Source organism: Piliocolobus tephrosceles, chromosome 11 (assembly GCF_002776525.5).
Source record: "Piliocolobus tephrosceles isolate RC106 chromosome 11, ASM277652v3, whole genome shotgun sequence".
Lineage (NCBI taxonomy): Eukaryota > Metazoa > Chordata > Mammalia > Primates > Cercopithecidae > Piliocolobus > Piliocolobus tephrosceles.
In genome coordinates, this window is record NC_045444.1 from 45,157,058 (window position 1) to 45,179,176 (window position 22,119).

At 36.9% G+C, this 22,119-nt stretch overlaps 1 protein-coding gene across 23 annotated transcripts in view; it reads right to left on the minus strand.

The window, feature by feature from the left end:
- Nucleotides 1-22,119, minus strand: part of BAZ2B (bromodomain adjacent to zinc finger domain 2B) — a 430,125-nt gene that overhangs the window by 126,331 nt on the left and 281,675 nt on the right. For 17 of the 23 annotated variants that reach the window (XR_003309384.2, XR_003309383.2, XM_026454040.2 and 14 more), the window contains 7 exons: nucleotides 19,297-19,497; nucleotides 18,591-18,986; nucleotides 12,314-12,920; nucleotides 10,410-10,703; nucleotides 8,751-8,811; nucleotides 7,866-7,974; nucleotides 7,497-7,598 (listed from right to left, as the gene is read on the minus strand). Coding sequence is in view for 21 of the 23 variants with exons in the window: in XM_026454040.2 (XP_026309825.1) it covers nucleotides 7,497-7,598; nucleotides 7,866-7,974; nucleotides 8,751-8,811; nucleotides 10,410-10,703; nucleotides 12,314-12,920; nucleotides 18,591-18,986; nucleotides 19,297-19,497 (1,770 nt within the window). In the remaining 2 variants the exon portion in view is untranslated. The remainder of the gene's footprint in view (nucleotides 1-7,496; nucleotides 7,599-7,865; nucleotides 7,975-8,750; nucleotides 8,812-10,409; nucleotides 10,704-12,313; nucleotides 12,921-18,590; nucleotides 18,987-19,296; nucleotides 19,498-22,119) is intronic. The other 6 variants (XM_026454060.2, XM_026454057.2, XM_026454067.1 and 3 more) reach the window with 3 other exon arrangements.

Here is a 22,119-nt window from a genome sequence, read left to right on the forward strand (position 1 = left end):
TATTTATGACAAACCTACAGCCAATATCATACTGAATGGGCAAAAACTGGAAAAGTTCCCTTTGAAAACTGGCACAAGACAGGGATGCCCTCTCTCACCACTCCTATTCAACATAGTGTTGGAAGTTCTGGCTAGAGCAGTCAGGCAAGAGAAAGAAATAAAGCGTATTCAGTTAGGAAAAGAAGAAGTCAAACTGTCCCTGTTTGCAGATGACATGATTGTATATTTACAAAACCCCGTCGTCTCAGCCCAAAATCTCCTTAAGCTGATAAGCAACTCCAGCAAAGTCTCAGGATACAAAATCAATGTGCAAAAATCACAAGCATTCTTATACACCAGTAACAGAGAAACAGAGAGCCAAATCATGAATGAACTCCCATTCACAATAGCTTCAAAGAGAAAAAAATACCTAGGAATCCAACTTACAAGGGTTGTAAAGGACCTCTTCAAGAAGAACTACAAATCACTGCTCAGTGAAATAAAAGAGGACACAAACAAATGGAAGAACATACCATGCTCATGGACAGGAAGAATCGATATTGTGAAAATGGCCATACTGCCCAAGGTAATTTATAGATTCAATGCCATTCCCATTAAGCTACCAATGACTTTCTTTACAGAATTGGAAAAAATTGCTTTAAAGTTCATATGGAACCAAAAGAGACCCTGCATTGTCAAGACAATCCTAAGTTAACAGAACAAAGCTGGAGGCATCATGCTACCTGACTTCAAACTATACTACAAGGCTACTGTAACCAAAACAGCATGGTACTGGTACCAAAACAGACATATAGACCAATAGAACAGAACAGAGCCCTCAGAAGTAATACCACACATCTACAGCCATCTGATCTTTGACAAACCTGACAAAAACAAGAAACGGGGAAAGGATTCCCTATTTAATAAATGGTGCTGGGAAAATTGGCTAGCTATAAGTAGAAAGCTGAAATTGGATCCTTTCCTTACTCCTTATATGAAAATTAATTCAAGATGGATTAGAGACTTAAATGTTAGACCTAAAACCATAAAAACCCTAGAAGAAAAACTAGATAATACAATTCAGGACATAGGCATGGGCAAGGACTTCATGTCTAAAACACCAAAAGCAATGGCAACAAAAGCCAAAACTGACAAATGGGATCTAATTAAACTAAAGAGCTTCTGCACAGCAAAACAAACTACCATCAGAGTGAACAGGCAACCTACAGAATGGGAGAAAATTTTTGCAACCTACCCTTCTGACAAAGGGCTAATATCCAGAACCTATAAAGAACTCAATCAAATTTACAAGAAAAAAACAAACAATCCCATAAAAAAGTGGGCAAAGGATATGAACAGACACTTCTCAAAAGAAGACATTCATACAGCCAACAGACACATGAAAACATGCTCATCATCATGCCATAAAAAATGCTCATCATCACTGGCCATCAGAGAAATGCAAATCAAAACCACAATGAGATACCATCTCACACCAGTTAGAATGGCAGTCATGAAAAAGTCAGGAAACAACAGGTGCTGGAGAGGATGTGGAGAAATAGGAACACTTCTACACTGTTGGTGGGACTGTAAACTAGTTCAGCCATTGTGGAAAACAGTGTGGCGATTCCTCAAGGTTCTAGAACTAGAAATACCATTTGACCCAGCCATCCCACTACTGGGTATATACCCAAAGGATTGTAAGTCATGCTGCTATAAAGACACATGCATGGGGCCGGGTGCGGTGGCTCACGCCTGTAATCCCAGCACTTTGGGAGGCCGAAACAGGCGGATCACGAGGTCAGGAGACTGAGACCATCCTGGCTAACATGGTGAAACCCTGTCTCTACTAAAAAATACAAAAAACTAGCCAGGCGAGGTGGCGGGCACCTGTAGTCCCAGTTACTTGGGAGGCTGAGGCAGGAGAATGGCGTGAACTTGGGAGGCGGAGGTTGCAGTGAGCTGAGATCCGGCCACTGCACTCTAGCCTGGGCCACAGAGTGACACTCTGTCTCAAAAAAAAAAAAAAAAAAGACACATGCAGACATATGTTCATTGTGGCACTATGCACAATAGCAAAGACTTGGAATCAACCCAAATGTCCATCAGTGACAGACTGGATTAAGAAAATGTGGCACACATCCCCATCAAGCTACCAATGAGTTTCTTCACAGAATTGGAAAAAACAGCTTTAAAGTTCATATGGAACCAAAAAAGAGCCCGCATTGCCAAGACAATCCTAAGTCAAAAGAACAAAGCTGGAGGCATCATGCTACCTGACTTCAAACTATACTACAAGGCTATAGTAACCAAAACAGCATGGTACTGGTACCAAAACAGAGATATAGACCAATGGAACAGAACAGAGCCCTCAGAAATAATACCACACATCTACAGCCATCTGATCTTTGACAAACCTGAGAGAAACAAGAAATGGGGAAAGGACTCCCTATTTAATAAATGGTGCTGGGAAAACTGGCTAGCCATAAGTAGAAAGCTGAAACTGGATCCTTTCCTTACTCCTTATACGAAAATTAATTCAAGATGGATTAGAGACTTAAATGTTAGACCTAATACCACAAAAACCCTAGAAGAAAACCTAGGTAGTACCATTCAGGACATAGGCATGGACAAGGACTTCATGTCTAAAACACCAAAAGCAAAGGCAGCAAAAGCCAAAATTGACAAATGGGATATGATTAAACTAAAGAGCTTTTGCACAGCAAAAGAAACTACCATCAGAGTGAACAGGCAACCTACAGAATGGGAGAAAATTTTTGCAATCTACTCATCTGACAAAGGGCTAATATCCAGAATCTACAAAGAACTCAAACAAATTTACAAGAAAAAAACAAACAACCCCATCAAAAAGTGGGTAGAGGATATGAACAGACACTTCTCAAAAGAAGACATTCATACAGCCAACAGACACATGAAAAAATGCTCATCATCACTGGCCACCAGAGAAATGCAAATCAAAACCACAATGAGATACCATCTCACACCAGTTAGAATGGCAATCATTAAAAAGTCAGGAAACAACAGGTGCTGGAGAGGATGTGGAGAAATAGGAACACTTTTACACTGTTGGTGGGATTGTAAACTAGTTCAACCATTATGGAAAACAGTATGGCGATTCCTCAAGGATCTAGAACTAGATGTACCATATGACCCAGCCATCCCACTACTGGGTATATACCCAAAGGATTATAAATCATGCTGCTATAAAGACACATGCACACGTATGCTTACTGCGGCACTATTCACCATAGTAAAGACTTGGAATCAACCCAAATGTCCATCTGTGACAGACTGGATTAAGAAAATGTGGCACATATACACCATGGAATATTATGCAGCCATAAAAAAGGATGAGTTTGCGTCCTTTGTAGGCACATGGATGCAGCTGGAAACCATCATTCTTAGCAAACTATCACAAGAACAGAAAACCAAACACCGCATGTTCTCACTCATAGGTGGGAACTGAACAATGATATCACTTGGACTCGGGAAGGGGAACATCACACACTGGGGCCTATCATGGGGGGGGGGAAGGGAGAGGGATTGCATTGGGAGTTATACCTGATATAAATGACGAATTGATGGGTGCTGACGAGTTGATGGGTGCAGCACACCAACATGGCACAAGTATACATATGTAACAAACCTGCACGTTATGCACATGTACCCTAGAACTTAAAGTATAATAATAAAAATAAATAAATAAATAACAATAAAAAATTAAAAAATAACTAGGGGGAGGCACGATTATTTGTTGTTTTAATATAAATATAAAGATAATAAAATATGATTTGAGTAACAACAACAAAAAAAAGAAAATGTGGCACATATACACCATGGAATACTATGCAGCCATAAAATAGGACGAGTTCGTGTCCTTTGTAGGGCATGGATGCAGCTGGAAACCATCATTCTCAGCAAACTATTGCAAGAACAGAAAACCAAACACCGCAGGTTCTCACTCACAGTTGGGAACTGAACAATGAGATCACTTGGACACAAGAAGGGGATCATCACACACCAGGTCCTATTGTGCAGAGTGGGGAGAGGGGAGGGATAGCATTAGGAGATATACCTAATGTAAATGACGAGTTAATGGGTGCAGCACACCAACATGGCACATGCATACATATGTAACAAACCTGCACGTTGTGCACAGGTACCCTAGAATTTAAATTACACACACACACACACACACACACAAAAGAATGGAGTTGTCCCTTGGTATCAGGACCTCCTTCTATGAATACCAGTATCTGCAGACATTCAAGTCCCTGAATAAAAATAACACAGTATTGGCATATATCCTATGCCTACACTCCTATATACTTTAAATCATCTCCAAATTACTTATAATAGTAAACACAATGTACATGTTATATAAATAGCTGTTACATTACATTGTTTAGGGAATAATGACAAGGAAAAATGTCTGTACATGTTTAGTACAGATACATCTTTTTCCCTGAGAATTTTCAATCCACAATTGCTTGAATCCACAAATGCAGAAAACACAGATATGGAGGGCTGAGTGTACTAATGAATCCACAAATACAGCATTTCATTTGCTATCAAACATCCCAATAGATACATGACGCTTGGAAAACTGTTGCGGCAACATTTAAGGTCATTTTGTACAATCTCCATGCATTTGGAAAACTATGAATTCTCAGTTTTATTGAACTACAAAGAATAGGGATATTTACTTTTAAAAGACAGAAATTGTTTTTCTGTTGTTGTTGTTTTGTTTGTTTTTTTAAGATGGTGTCTCACTCTGTCGCCCAGGCTGGAGTGCAGTGGTGTGATCTCAGCTCACTGCAACCTCCACCTCCCAGGTTCAAGCAATTCTCCCTGCCTCAGCCTCCCGAGCAGCTGGGACTACAGGTGCCCACCACCATGCCCAGCTAAATTTTGTATTTTTAGTAGATAAGGGGTTTTGCCACGTTGGCTAGGCTGGTCTTGAACTCCGGAGCTCAAGTGATCCGCCCACCTCGGCCTCCCAAAGTGCTGGGGTTACAGGTGTAAGCCACAATGCCTGGGCTGGTTTTCACATTATATACATAAAACAAGCAAATTTTTGAAGAGACACAACATGCAAAAAATGTAGAAAGCAAAAAAAATCCATTGCTATCACCATTACATCCATTATTAGTTTTGACACATTTCCTTCTAGTCTATTAATATGCACACTTTTTCTAAACATGTTTCATCATCAAACCATTTATACAATTTGCATAAAAGCAGATATATTGTAAATACATAGGATCATCATTGCATGGTAACAGTAGCTTTGTGCCACCCTATATTTTACATCTTCTACAAAATTTAGTGTGATCAAAATTATTTCACATCATAATTACTATAACAAAAATATATAATCTTGGTTTTCAGAGAACATTCTTATATAATGACATACATTTCCAGTTAACCATATGCTTAAACTTATTAATCACATAATCCAGTATATAAAAATGTACATGGTTTTATAACTATATGCATCTCTAATTAATTAACTAGAACACTTTTTTTGATGACTTACCTTTAATTGTTGTTTTCTAAAAGTATCCTGAATTCCTGTGTACTAATTTTGGTTTTAGCTAAAAGAAATGCTCTCAAAATTACGAATATTTTCCCCTAGCATTCTGCTGAAATGTTGGCAGCTTAATATATTTGGCTTTAGTGATTCATCCTATTTCCTTGATTGGAATTGATCTCAACAAGACAGTGTACATTTGGAAAACACTGATTATATTTAATAAAAAGTGAATGCATGTCAAGGAACATTCTATTCTGTGTAATGAGGCTTTATAGATTAGGTCTAATTATCACTGATATAAAACTAAAAATCCTTTATATGTTGAATACCAATTAGCTTTCCTCTCAGAACAAAAATCTAGTGAACTTAAAATCACAAAGATATCTTTGGCATAAATAATACAAGTAAGAATCTGACAACGTGAAACAAAAAAGTTTAAAATGATAATTTTTTAAGTTTCTAATAATGACTTTAAAACTGATGTAGTGTATATAGAATGTGTAACACTGTGGTTCATTAAAATTCTAAGAATCTGGTGAAAGATTTAGTCTAAGTCAAAAATTTTTTTTGTTTAAAAAAATAGAAAACCCTAGAATATATTTCCATATATTTCTATAAATCTCAGATAAACACATTTTGACATTTTAGAACTACCAATAAAGAGACAGGTAGATCTGGACATAACTTCTTTCTTTAAAAGTCATGGACTACAATAGAAAACAGGTTACATGATGTATGCAAAAGATTACTTTTTCAGAAACCTTGAGTTCTAGTTATGTCTCAGCCTTGTGTGTGACCTTAAAAAATTCCTTTAAGCTTCCAAACTCAAACCTCTTACAGAATGAGGGAGACCTTTTCCATTTCTAAATCATAAAATTTAAGGGTAAGATAGGATAGAAGAGTTCCCTATTCACAAAGAAAATATTAATTGCCAAAAAAAGTTTTTCCTATGCATTATAATGGGACAGAAGAGAGACAGGTTCAATGAAGAAAGAAAATATCAACTTTAGGTGGCTGAGCATTTTAGCCTTTTTGAAACATTGTTATGCATATGATCTCATTTTAATCTTGCCATAATCCTATGAGACAGAAGTGTAATATATTTACATATATTATAATTGTTTCTATTTGGCAGATAACAAAGTTGTGGGAGAAGGGGCATTATTTTGTTATTGTTCAGAATTACAAGAGTATTTCATGGATTAACAAGAATCTAGGTCTCATCACTTCTTAACTGGGACCCCTTTCAATGCAGCTAAAGGGAATAATAAGCACATGCAGCTGAATATAACTAAGGAACAAAAGGAAAGCATTAAAGAAAACATACAGGAAATGAGATCTCCTTGGTGGGTTCTTTTTGCTGACTAGTGAGGATGTATACTTAACACCATAAGCTCAAAGGGAGCTGTGGTGATATGTTCAGAAATGTGCACCAATTAATGTAAAAACTGAATTTCTGCAAAAACCAGAAATTTCATTCACCTAGTTTTAAGAAATGACAAAAAAACTTACCAAACTTGTGAAAATGCAACATATAGTGTGGCATAATCAAATGGACAAGATTCTTCCAAAACATATATATCCTCTTTTGGATTGACTTATAATAATAGGGTCTTCATATTCAAATTAGTTTTTAAAACTAGCTCTACTTTTCAGGAAACTAATGTTTTCCTATATTTCATATGAACATGCAGATGCTTTTATACCTATATAAACTGTAAAGTTATTGGTTGAATTAATAAAAACAGAAAAAATTTACTTATTTATGAAAAAGATACCTATTATGTCAAAGCTCCTTGCTACTGAAACATAGTTAATTGAGGCCTTAATGAGTGCTTACCACAAAGTTATATGTACTAATTAAAGAAAGGCAATGCTCCAGAGTGTAGTGAAATTTACTTCATTTAGGTTATGGTACTACTTTTTGGTTCAAAGACTATACTTTTTAAAAAGTGGATACCTGCGGTCCATCTCTGGCTTCATAGAAGTCACCCACTCTTATTTTTGCACTGAAGCTGAAATTGTCCCTTGAGATATCCATTATTCCATTTCTGCTGAGATACTGAAAAAATCACATATTTTTCCACTTCAGGTTTTAATAATTACAACCCAGCTTTGATGTATAGCTAGCTTCAGGACACTAATGTTTTGCATATTCTATCAAGGGGCTATAAATTTATAGGAGATCAATTTAGGTTAAGTACAATAGTCCCATACAAGAGAATATTTAGTATCAAGGAACTTTATCTGAGAAAGGAGTACACTTTTTTTTGTACATGATCATGCTTAATAGGCACCAAATGTACATTATTTGGTGAAAAGTATGTACCTTTATTACTTCAGGGTACTGCCTAAGTTTCTTTCCACATGGAGCATAATATGCTACTTCTCCTTGAAGGCGCCCTCCAAAGTTTCTTATTCTTGTCTCTCTCTGCCAGCTACACATAACAGAAATGAAGGTTATAACATACTTAATTTTAAGACAGCTTTTAAAAATTAAAAATAAGTTAAAGTATACATGTTCTCTAGAAAACATGAAAAATGAAAACAAAAACTCCTCAAACAACCCAAATATATTAACTGTCAAAATTATTTAGATTTCTAGCCAATTCAACTAAAAAATTAATTATTCAATTTATATATTAAACTCCATCAAAATGTTTAGAAATCGTAATTGATTACTTTGGGTACTCTGACATTTCAGTAACGCGTCAATGTGTAGTGATTTTTACATCTGAAAAGCTTTAAGGGAGGAGTAAAGTAAACCTGGCTCTCTGCTGGTTGGGGTTCACATACATTCAGTCTAAAAGCTGTCATTTCTAATTAAACCATCTTAGTCAAACTCTGGTTGAGTCCCTCAATTTTGACCAAAGTAGCTTTTACTGTCCTTTAATTTTATCTTCACAAAAACTTCTCACAATCTCGCTGTACTCTTGCCCTTTGCCATCTGATTTGCTCTTGGTTCTTTATCAGTCATGTTTCTACTTGGCTGTATCATCCCACCCCAGCTCTGCCACATCTCCAGGAAACAGGATTAATTTCAGTTTTCTGATATACCAAATTCCTTGCCCTTTGCTCTAGCTCTTCTGCTCTAATAAATACTATGCAGCTATGAACTTCTTTTATTAATTGTAGAGAATGAAAAATCAAGTATATATCAAACATGCATAAATATATGGGGGAAAAAGAAAAAGGGAAACCTTATTTTGCATACCCATATTCCAATGGAATACGCAGTTCACGTTCATCTGTTACTCTTCTTCTTTTGGAAGTGCCTTTAAAAAAATTCAATTGGTTAATATAAAAAATTCAATAATAGAGATAATAATCTTGATCGTTTAGAAACTTTTAAAAAGTATATGTTAATGACTTGGATTATTTAGTGTATTTCTGTAATTTATACATTATTTTCAGATGGTTTTCAATAAAACACTTTATAAGGCAGGGGGCTTTTTTCTTCTTTTAGGTCTGAATGACAGAACAACTAGTTTTTCTCTCTAAAGAAAATACAATTCAAGGTAAAAATATATACCTTTCCTCTCATTTTGTTATTAAAGAAATGGCTAGAGAAGCAGGACAGAAATAGAGGTTTCAGAAAACTTTTTTAAATTGTTGACTTTGAAAATATGAGTTTTTGGATGCTGAAAAATTTCAACAGCTGGCTCATACATTTAAAGACGATTTAATTTCTATGTCCATATACATCCATAGCCAAAAACACTACCAGGTCTTTTAATTAACCTAAACCACCAAGGAACAGGATTATGATTTTATGTAAAAATTTTCAAAGACCGAGATCAAGTTTCACAAACATAAATAAACTCATCTAAAATTAGTAGGCTATCATACTGGTATGTGGTAAATGAAAGCAAAGCTAGAAATTGACAAGAGGAGAATGAAATAAGTAAAATAAAATATTTTACTGTATATATCTATAGTTTCTTAGACATGGAATGAGAACTGAGAGTAGTTTTGGAATATTAAATGTAGAAATGTTTAATGAAGACCTCTAGGAATTTATAAAAAGTCAAATAGGAAAAAAAAAGGACATGGCATGTTAATGGAATAAGATTGCTACTCTCTAATAGAAACGACACTGGCTATATGTTGGGCAGATAGCATCTTAAGTAACCAAGTGAGCTTTTTTATAAAGTACAGTTGGCCCTTGAACAACATGGGTTTGAACTGTGTGAGTCCACTTAATATTCAGATTTTCCTCCACCTCTGTCACCCATGAGACAGCAAGACCAATCCACCTCCTCCTCAGCCTATTCAACATGAAGATGAGAATGAAAATCTCTATAATGATCCACTTCCACGTAATGAAGAGTCAATATATTTTCTCTTGCTTATGATTTTCTTACTAACATTTGTCTTTTCTCTTTATTGTAAGAATACAGCACATAACACATACAACATATGTTAATTGACTGTTCATGTTATCAGTAAGGCTTCTGGTCAATAGTAGGCTAACAGTTAAATTTCTGAGAAGCCAAAAGTTCCATGTAGATTTTCGACTGTGTGTGGAGCCAGTGCTCTTAAATCCTGCGTTGTTCAAGGGTCAACTGTACAAAAAAGTCCAACTGTCAATTACATTCTACATTCTAGAAGCACAAACTGAACACAAAAGCAGAAAAGGTTCAAAACCAAAAGAACTGTCATTAATCAGATCCTTAAACTGGAAAATCAGGGGGAAAAAAAGACCAGGTAATGAGTCATATCCTTTGAAAATACATGCTGACTTTCCTTAGCCAACCTAAAATCTAACTTTAATCGTGATTCCAGTGAGATCATCTCCAGAACACTCTATCAATAAAAATTCTTGCTATGGTTTGACTTCTACTTTAGAATAATAAAAATAAAGGGTAGGTACCAGAGTGTGGGCTTGAAGTAAGTGTGGAAGAAGATGTACCAAGAAAAGCAGGTGACTGGGATTCAGAACATAAGGCAGCAGGAGCAGAGCCTGGGGCTTTTGCTATGTGGAGGTTACGAGGTGTTGAGTGAGCTGTGAGACTCATGGAAGGGCTTTTGACAGAGGAAGTTGTTTTATTCAGTTTCATTGAAGTTTTCTCTCCTTCAGTATCACTATCTGATTCATCTTGGTCTTTATCATCATCATCTTCTTCTTCTGATCCTTCTGTATCTGATTCTGAATTACTATCTGATTCTGGGAAGTAAAAGAAGCATTTGTATATTATAACTAGATAATCACCAATAATTTGCAGTTTGTATCTAAATGGGCTAGCTCAGGAACCAGCAACTGTGAATAAGAACTCAAATGAGCAATTTTCCTACAGAGTAAATGTTATAAGCTATTTGAGAACAGTGTATGCAGGCTATAAATCTTCAAAAAATTTTTTTAAAGTGTAAGTTTTACTCAACACTTTAATCATAAAACAGTTCTCATGTGACATTATTCACATGATGAGTTCTGCTTGGTGTCAAAATAATTTTTTATTTAATGGAGAAACTAAAGTAAATGGGGATTAAATTGACTATTCAAACTAACAGATTCCAATGGCTTATGAAGTACAGTAAGTCAAATATGAGAAAGAGAAATCTGGAACTACCATCATACTTCCATTTGGGCCCTGGAGTAAAAGAAAACCAGTTTCAACACGAGATTCTTGGCTTTTTGGCTGCAGTTTTTCTATTTACATACAAGACTTCATCAGGCTTTTCAGGCCTCTCAAAAAAACTAGGCCTACAGAAATAATTATAGTAGGATAATTCAATAATTTAAGTTTGTTCTAGCTACGTAGTTTTATGTATGATGCATCCGTTCCTTTAGATATGTAAAATCTATTACTAGATTAAACTTGATAAACATAGGAGTAATACTTAGACTATTTCCTCATAGTTCACAGAACAATAGCTTCTGTGCAATTCTGGTTTGTGTGATACCATTTGCCTATATTGAAATTCATTATAAAAGTTAGTTTTTAAAGTTATGAATATTGATATTTATGATCTATCATACAAAGCTGTTCTATGGAAACCCCAGGAAGAGTGGTTCTTACCCTGAGCATGAAGTTTGTTTTTAACTTATAGACACTATAAATTGTACAGCTGAGTATATTTTCCTATTCAGATTAGCTGCTAAAAAAATTAGTTGAATCTGTAGTTGACTAGTAACAAATCCACAAACATTTATAATATGTATTTCATTTTTGTATTCACAATTTAAGCTCTCTTGTATTTTATGTTTTCAATCTTCTGTGGAATGAGGAGAGGGAAGGAAAATAAAAATGCAAAGAAGTTAACCCCCGATCCAGCAAAAAAAAAAAAAAAAAGTGACTCAAAATTAAATCAGAGAGTCATCTATATGTTATTTAACAAATTTTCTGTTATTGATGGAATATTCATAGAGATTTAGGTTTTTGGTACTTTCTGAATGACTATGACTATAATTTTATCTTTGTTCAAAACAGTTGGTGATACATTTTAACAAGTAGCAGAAGAAACGAAAGAAGAGTGGTCCTGAATGAAATAAAAATAAAGCAAGTTGATGAAATTATGTCTTAATTTATGCATCATTTGTATTCATCCTAAAGTGATTATTTGTTTAATGTCAAATGAATAACAAGCTGAGAATCTGACTTAGGATTTCCAGTATCAATTACTCCTGTATTTTACGAGCTCATTATAGAAATGTACAAAGCGGTGTGAAACATAGTAAATCACACTGATTTTAAGTCTGAATTAAGAAATGCTTTAAAATGTCTGGTTCATATATAGCATTTAGAGAAATACTTTAAATTTTAAAATGAAAATAACCTGATTGGCTGTCATCAGATTCATCATCTTCATCATCTTCTTCATCTTCTTCCTCATCATCTTCCTCTTCATCCTCATTTGAATCTTCAGAATCTTTACTACTGGGAATGTCTGAATCTGTTCCTCTGAATTGTTCCACTAAAGGTTTTGCAGGATGGGAGTGATGCTGTGTTTTTACCGGGTTTACATTATTGCTAACTGTTTTTTCCTTCCCTTGACTATGCAGGATGGGAGAGGCAGAGGGCATTATAGGTGTCTGATTGCCAGGGGTTCTTCTCCCACTTGTACTCAAATTTACAGGTGAGGAAAAAGGGGTGCTACTTGCAGCAGCAACGTTTTCATTAATCTTGCTCTGCATTTTAGTTTTGGTAGTAAGTGCTAGAGGAGCTTCTTGAATGACACTTTGAATAACTCCATTTGGTTGGTGATTACCTAAAAGTGCATTTGTCAAGAATGGATTTGGGTGGTTGTTTTCTAATGTTTGTTTTGGATGTGCTGGTGAACTAGAGGTTGCTTTTGAATTTGACAAAGCTGCAATAACCTTCTTCAGGCTCTTAGATGACTCTTGTTTCTTTAACTGTGATGGGAATGCCTGTTTATATTGTTCCTGTTGAAACATAAGTTAAAAAACACAACAAAATGTACCACAAAACAAAGATTGCTTTTATTTGCTTTCAATATCTGAAAACAAATTACAGCTATCATATCACACACAAATTTAAATCATGATATACAAGTGCTATAAAAGTAGCAACAGCTATGACTAGTTGGTTGCTACATTTTGGCTGTAACTAAATAAAATTTAATTAGCTTTTCCCCCTTAAAAATTATATGCCTTTTGACTATCCTCCTTGCTTTACTGTTGCTTCCATTTTCACAATAATCCAAACCTAAAACCATTTTCTTTGCATGAAATAGCCTCCTCTTAGAAATTTCAAGCTGACAAAATACTGTTTATTCTTCAAGATCCAAACCAAGAAGCTTTCCAAATTTCCCAGCATTCTTTGCCTCTTTCCTTTGAGCTCCTTTACGTCTTTATACAGATGCTCCTCAGCTTGCCATGGGGTGACTTCCCCATAAACTCATCGAAAGTTGAAAATATCATTAAGTCAAAAATAGATACAATACACCTAACCTACCAAACATCATAGCTTAGTCTAGGCTACCTTAAATATATTGAAAACACTTACATTAGACTAAAGTTGAGCAAAATAATCTACCAACACAGTACACTGTAGAGTATCGGTTGTCTGCCCTCATTATCATGTGGCCAAGCAGGAGCTGCGGCTCGCTGCTGCTGCCCAGCATCAAGGGACTATTGTACCGATTTCTACTGAATGTGTATAGCATTTGCACCATTGTAAAGTTGAAAGATCATAAGTCAAACAATTCTTTTTTTTTTTTTTTTTGAGATGTAGTCTTGCTCTGTTGCCAGGCTGGAGTGCAGTGGCGCGATCTCAGCTCACTGCAACCTCCACCTCCCGGGTTCAAGCGATTGTTCTGCCTCAGTCTCCCAAGTAGCTGGAACTACAGGCATGCACCACCATGCCCAGCTAATTTTTGTATTTTTAGTAGAGATAGGGTTGCACCATGTTGGCGAGGATGGTCTCGATCTCTTGACTTGTGATCCGCCTGCCTCGGCCTCCCAAAGTGCTGGGATTACAGGTGTGAGCCACTGCACCCAGCCAAGTCAAACAAGTTTAAGTTGGCGACTATATGTACTCTTATGCCACACCACCTTTAGTATACATAGCATATATCTATATGCCTGAAACCTCTAAGGAGATAACTTAACATCTTTGATAAGTTCCTCAGGGTAGAAATACTCATTTATTCACCTTTATGGTCTGCCTAAGACATTGTTCAGAACCCTGTGCTTGGTATATGCTCAAAAAACAATTTTAGGTTGCTGAATGAGTAACTTCCTGAGCAAGAACTTCTTTGAAGCAAAGATTTAAGACATTAAGCTGGTGGAAACGGACATTCAACATTCTGTGGGATCTACTTTAGTGTGCCTTTGCATAGTAACATTCCAGAGTAAACAATTTAGAAAAATACAATTTTCTTGGAAAAGATTATAAACCATTAAGCCATAAAATTTATGTCTATAAAGAAACAAAAACTTATTTAACTATTAGAATCTCCTTGAAAACAATACAATCATGATTTTTATTAAGCTACTATGATTAAAATATTACATAAAAATAAAGAGCAGCAGAATTATTAAGATCTTTTCAGTTAACAGAAGGAGTTGAATTTCTTAATCTAAGGTAAAATTCTACATTGAAAATGATTGCCTTGAAATTAAAATCAGCAGTGTTGTCAGCATCAGACCTGGGTTCCTAACACTCAAATCAGCAAAGATTTGTGATGGAGATTTCGCAAGTGTAAATGCTGATGGAACGTTATATAAAATACTTACTAAATATTGTATTTATTCTTCTTCTTCTTATTTTTAGACAGAGTCTCACTCTGTCACCCAGGCTAGAGTGCAGTGGCATGATCTTGGATCATTGCAACTCCCACCTCTTGGGTTCAAGGCTGCCTCAGATTCCCAAGTAGCTGAGACTACGGATGCGTGCCATCATACCTGGCTAATGTTTTTGTTTTTTTGTTTTTTTGTTTTTTTGAGACAGAGTCTCTCACTCTGTCTCCAGGCTGGAGTGCAGTGGCGCGATCTTGACTCACTGCAACCTCTGCCTCCCCGGCTCAAGCGACTCTCCTGCCTCAGCCTCCCAAGTAGCTGGGACTGGGCGCATGCCACCACACTCAGCTAATATTTATATTTTCGGTAAAGATGGGGTTTCACTATGTTGGCCAGGATGGTCTCGATATCTTGACCCTGTGATCCACCTGCCTTGGCCTCCCAAAGTGCTGGGATTACAGACGTGAACCACCGCACCCAGCCTTTTTTTTGGATTTTTAGTAGAGAAGGGGTTTCACCATGTTGGCCAGGCTGGCCTTGAACTCCTGACCTCACGTGATCCACCTCCTCTTGGCCTCCCAAAGTACTGGGAGTTACAGGCATGAGCCACCGCACTCAGCCTGAAATACTTATTAAATATTTTAAAGCAGCAGAACTAACAAGCAGTAAGCAATGTAAACTTTTTCATTTATGAAAAACAACTGGCCGGGCGCGGTGGCTCAAGCCTGTAATCCCAGCACTTTGGGAGGCCGAAACAGGAGGATCACAAGGTCAGGAGATTGAGACCATCCTGGCTAACACGGTGAAACCCTGTCTCTACTAAAAAAAAAAACAAAAAACTAGCTGGGCGAGGTGGCGGGCACCTGTAGTCCCAGCTGCTCGCGAGGCTGAGGCAGGAGAATGGCGTAAACCCGGGAGGTGGAGCTTGCAGTGAGCTGACATCCGGCCACTGCACTCCAGCCTGGGCGACAGAGCGAGACTCCGTCTCAAAAAAAAAAAAAAAAGAAAAGAAAAACAACTATGCTGTATTAGTTTAGAAATTAAGATAATTCTTTGCAAATAAAAACTGTCACAAAAGATTTGTACCTAAGGCAATATCTTACAAAGAGAAAGTGCTTAATTAGTAATTATTCAGTAAATTACGGAAAATTATACTAGTTAGATGTACTTTTTTGATGTAATTTTATAGCAAAATTCTTATGTAAAATACTTTAATATATACAAGATGTAAATTTTCAGCAGAAAAATGAGTGGTTTCATCTGTTAGAACATAATTATGTAATAATTTTGTAATCTTTTTTTATAGGTAGTAAGTTTTCCTTCTAAATATACAGGTCCAAAGGGCCATTAAGACCAAAGTCCCTTTAGTTTTGTATTTTAATTTTCTGCAACAATTACAGTGTTCCTCACTGTAATTCTAAAGAATCACTTCCCATATATTGACACCAATAAGTTTTTAATAACAGCCAAAGATTTCTACATTTTATTCAAATTGCTCTTTTACAGTACACATATTATCATTTTTTAAATCAGGGGTGATGTGTAAAAAGGAGATGGAGAGAATTTTGAGACCTGTATAGTAGCAAACCTCTTGCTGCTTTAAGATATCCATTTGGGGCCAGGCGTGGTGGCTCACGCCTGTAATCCCAGCACTTTGGGAGGCCGAGGCAGGCAGATCACTTGAGGTCAGGAGTTTGTGACTAGCCTGGCCAACATGGTGAAACCGCATCTCTACTGAAAATATAAAAATTATCTGGGGGTGGTGGCAGGCGCCTGTAGCAGCAGTTACTTGGGAGGCTGAGGCAGGAGAATGCTTGAGCCAGGGAGGCGGAGCTTGTAGTGAGCCGAGATAGCACCACTGCACCCCAGCCTGGGCAACAGAGCGAGACTCTGCCTAAAAAAAAAAAAACAAACCCATCTGGACGGGAAGAGGAGACGAGTTCCAAAATCTGTCCTACCTCCAAGCTCTTGCTCCCCGAGACCCTGCAGATCACAAAAAGTCCTCCAGATAAAAGTCGATAAAAGAGGGCCAGCGCAGTGGCTCATGCCTGTAATCCCAGCACTTTGGGAGGCCGAGAAGGGCGGATCATGAGGTCAGGAGATCGAGACCATTCTGGCTAACATGGTGAAACCCCGTCTCTACTAAAAATACAAAAAAAAAATAGCCGGGTGTGGTGGTGGGCACCTGTAGTCCCAGCTACTTGGGAGGCTGAGGCAGGAGAATGGCGTGAACCCGGGAGGTGGAGCTTGCAGTGAGCCAAGGCCGAGATCGCGCAACTGCACTCCAGCCTGGGTGGCAGAGTGAGACTCTGCCTCAAAAAAAAAAAAAGTTGATAAAAGAAAGCTGACATAAGATCTACAAAATTCCACTCCTGGTCTATGTATTCAATCAATCTATATGGATTTAAGTTACATTGTCTTCAGTGTAAGGGTACTGAAGGATTCAATGATTAAGTAACCTTTAAGAAAATAACGAACTAATGAGGGATGCAGGTAGGTACCTCTAACTCAATAATAGGTACTGACAAAGAGAAGGTAATCTTTTAGAGTTGAGTCTAATGTGAATGTCCAATGTTATCATCTGTAAATGAGGATAATATTAGTAGCACTCATAGATGTTATGACCAATAAGTTAATGTATGTTCAGCAATTAAAACAATGGCTGGCAAACAGTAAATGCTCTACAAGTGTTATCTAATTAAGTTGCCTAATGATAATGTTTGTAATATTGTGTTCAAACATAATGGTTTGCTACTCTAGGCTGATTCTAGAATAAAAAGCAATACTCATTTAATTATTAGAATTTTGCTGGACATATGAATGTAGTCTATGTAGTAAAATCAACAGCAAGAAAAACAAAGATGAGAAAATTCTCTGAAGAGTGTTTCCAGTGTTTGTGTAAGTAGAAGTTACATTTCATATAATTCATTAAGAATGGCAAAGGAATTTTTTTTTTTTTTTGGTAGAGACAGGGTCTCACTATGCGGCGGAGGTTGGTCTCAAACAGTCCTGGGCTCAAATAGTCCTTCTGCCTTGGCTCCCAAAGTGCTGGGATTACAGGTGTGAACCACCATGGCTGGCCAGAAAAGTGATTCTTTATGAAGGGTTTTTACACTTAAAATGTATACATTCTAGAACTATAGAGGTAAATTACTTGAGTCCATTTTTTTGAAAAAGAATATATTTGGCTGGATGTGGTGGCTTACGCCTGTAATCCCAGCATTTTGGGAGGCCGAGGCAGGCAGATCACTTGAGGTCAGGAACTCGAGATCAGCCTGGCCAACATGGTGGAACCCCATCTTTAGTAAATATACAAAAATTAGCCTGGTGTCGTGACGCACGCCAGTAGTCCCAGCTATTAGGAAGGCTGAGGCAGCAGGATCACTTGGATCCGGGAGGTGGAGGTTGCAGTGAGCTGAGATTGAGCCCCTGCCCTCCAGCCTGGGCAACAGATCGAGACCCTGTCTCAAAAAAAAAAAAAAAAAAAATTGATATTAGGAAAAAAAGGACATTAATTTTAAACCCAAGTAATTGTGAAGCTTGTCTTATTCAAACATACTTATCCCCTTATTTCTAAATCCTTAGATCTTGGGTGTGGGGGCTTACTGTAGGGATGGGTTGCAGGGGAGCTAGAATGACATGATTGCATTGCCAAAAATACATTAAACAGATACATATATGAATATAAAATCAGAGACATCTAGTTTTCTGATGTACATATTCTATTCCTGGAGACTAAGAAGGTATAAAAATGAGGGTAGAATTTAACTTAAACTTGTGTATTATAAGACAATATAGAAGCTCTATCTGTTTCTAGTAGTAAAATTCTTGTAAAAATAATTTGTAACTCACCCGTTTGGATCTCAATTCACTGGTCAATGAACTAGATTCTTCAGAGGTATTTTTATTCCCTGCTTTAAGAACATCAGGAGAAGGAACTATGAGTTTCATGTAAGTTTCCTTTTTGGCTTGATTTACCAAAGATAAAGGTTTCACATTGGACACCAATCCCGTAGACTGTATCACACTGGTGTGTTTGTTCACAGATTCCTCCTTTGCCTGAGAGCTTTGGAAAATAAATGGAAGCTGCTGTGACAAAACCTGAGGCTGCTTCTGCTGGGATTGGAATGATGAGTGAGTCTGGGATTCAGACACAAGAGGTAATGGCTGGTGTATTCTTTTTTCCTGGGCTTTTTCAGTTGTTTTCTGTCCATCTGCTTTTGGGTCTGAAATACCATGTAATAGCACCTAGAAATAAAAATGAAAAGGTAAGTTCCTAACATCTATTAAGATAAAGACTATCAAGCAGTAAAACCTGGAGACAAAAACGGATACTTTAAAAGTGTTCCTAATGCCTTATGATAATATCTAAAAATCTAAAAATTCATAAAAGAAATACCATATGTCCCTTTAAAAATATTTCATCTTCTTTCTTGGGCAAAAGTATGAACTCAAAGTAATAATTAACTTTAAAACTACAGACTTTGAGAGTCAAGATAAACCAGTTAATTTCTAAATATGAATAATGTTTGGATACTGTCCATGAAAAAAATTATACCTGGTTGTTACTTTTATGTTGTGCTTCACTCTCTGAATCAGAATCATCATCTTCACTTTCTTCAATACTTTGATCTTCTTCCTCTTCATCTTCTAGATCATCTGAATCACTACTACTAATGCCTTCACTTGAGGTGTCTGATGATGTGCCTGAATCACTATCACTGTTGCTGGAACTTTCCATTGCTTTCTTCCTTGGTTTCTGGATAACGACAAGGTAGTTGGCAAGACTTTATTTTTCAAAAACATTCAAGTTTCAATAAAAGGTATGCTCTTTTTAATTTTCAAATGCTAGTTTCAATCTCAAAATGTCATTGTAGGAAAAAGTCACATATTGTAAGAATAATTATTTAACAAACTGATCAACTTAACTTACATGACAGAACTCCTCAATAAAAAGTGCAAGCTCTGTCATGTAGAATATTGAAAATATCAATACAGCATATGTGTAGATGTATTCTTATGGCTGCTAATCTTCAAAATGTGCGACAGACTAAAAAGATCAGTTCACAAAATGATTCCAACTATGATACATACATCAAAAGTTACACATTTAATCTTCTTTCTTTTTGCAGACAGTGAGTCAGTAGCCAAACATTTACCTATAACATGCCACACACACCTTTCTGGGTGTGTCCAAGACTGAGTTCTTGCCTTCAAGAAACTTACTAGTGCTGGTGATAGGGGAGTATAGACAGATGCTTAACATAAAAACAAATCATTCCATATAATAATAAGTGCTGTAGAGAAGATAAAGTAGGGTAGCAACAGTCTTATGCGGCTGCTTTAGTTAGGGTCAAGGAATTTAACTGTTTATGTTTCATTTCAGAATAGATTAAAAAAGGTAGAAGACAAGGTAGATAAATATAAAGAGAGATATTTATTTCTGGAACACTTAAGACTCTGCAAGAAAAATAAAATCTAAAGCTGGTAGAAAGTGGCATTAGGTCACATAAATGTGAAGTTTTGTGTTCAAGAACACACAATAGTAGTGGATACAAATAGGAAAAATCATGAGATGAATTAACAAATTAACAAACCAATCAATTAACTTAGAACTCCTCAATAAAAAGTACAAGCTCTGTCATGTATAACATTGAATATATTTATAATTATTTAACAAAGGGAAAGTTAAAATTTCACCAATAGAAAGACTGAAAAGGAGAAACATTGAAATGATGGAACAAGAAGATTAAGTACAATCTAGGAACATTTAATGGCCTTTGCTGATAAAGAACAAAATATAGAAAGAATAACAATAAATTACAAAAGTTATGATCTTAACAGAAATACATCCTTTCATGACTACTCAGGATTGGGGAATGAAATACAGTAATATATGCCGGGCGTGGTGGCTCAAGCCTGTAATCCCAGCACTTTGGGAGGCCGAGATAGGCGGATCACGAGGTCGGGAGATCGAGACCATCCTGGCTAACATAGTGAAACCCCGTCTCTACTAAAAAATACAAAAAACTAGCCGGGCGCGGTGGCGGGCGCCTGTAGTCCCAGCTACTCAGGAGGCTGAGGCAGGAGAATGGCGTGAACCTGGGAGGCGGAGCTTGCAGTGAGCTGAGATCCGGCCACTGCACTCCAGCCTGGGTGACAGAGTGAGACTCCGTCTCAAAAAAAAAAAAAAAAATGAAATACAGTAATATATCTCCACAATAGAAAGCCAAATTGAAGCCACGGTTACAGATTGCAAATCTATAGTCTTTTTATTGTGTCTTCTGAACACTGATTCAGGTAACATTCATATAGTGAGGATAGTCACTCCCGCCATTATATTCTGTTTGCAATGACTCTGTTTTTTTATTTTTTTGAGACAGAGTCTCGCTCTGTCGCCCAGGCTGGAATGCAGTGGCGAGACCTCAGCTCACTGCAACCTCTGCCTCCCGGGTTCAAGCAATTCTCTGCCTCAGTCTCCCGAGTAGCTGGGAGTACAGGCACCCGCCACCACGTCCGGCTAATTTTTGTATTTTTAGTAGAGACAGGGTTTCCCCATCTTGGCCAGGCTGGTCTTGAACTCCTAATCTTATGATTCACCCGCCCTGGCTTCCCAAAGTGCTGGGATTACAGGCGTGAGCCACCACAGCCAGCCTTGCAATGACTCTGTTTTAACTGCTCCAAACCAGCTAACAGAAGGCCTCCTTCAAAGATACATACTTCAATAAGCAGACTAATAGTTCCTATCATTTCTTGAGTTTTCTTCCCTCAAAGTAGGATAGGCAGGAATGAGAAACTGAATTGGAATTGTATGGGAACCACAAGATGAGAAAGATCACGAGGTAGAGATTAAAGGGAAATAATAATATATTAATATTAAGACTACCATTTGTTTGTCAAAGAAACAGCTACTTGTTTGCAACCAAAATCTGTTGTAGTTTTCTAAGCATGTATAGCAAGACTGAAAAGCATAAGGTACCTAAATGGAAATAAACATTTTTGTTTTAGTAAGGGACAAGAAAGAAAAGAAATAAGAGAGTGACAGTGATTTAGCAGAGAAAAATTAACTCCTATTTAAATGCCCAAGGAATAAGTGTGTAGCTTTTTATTTAAAGGTGGCATGAGAAATGGGGACTATACTCCCCAGGAATAGTCATCCAGAGGTGCTGGTTCTGAAGCTTTAGGGTGCATAACAATCCTGAGTCCCACTTCTAAACTGGGCACTTAATGTGATTCTGATGCAGGGAGTGTCTGCCGAGTGTACTTCCGCCATGTGTAAAGAGTTCTAGTTTGATAAGGTAACACATTTAGCACTCACTAAAATAAGGAGAAATGAGAAGTGTGAGTATTAGAGAAATAGGGAAAAGATGGGTTTGTATCA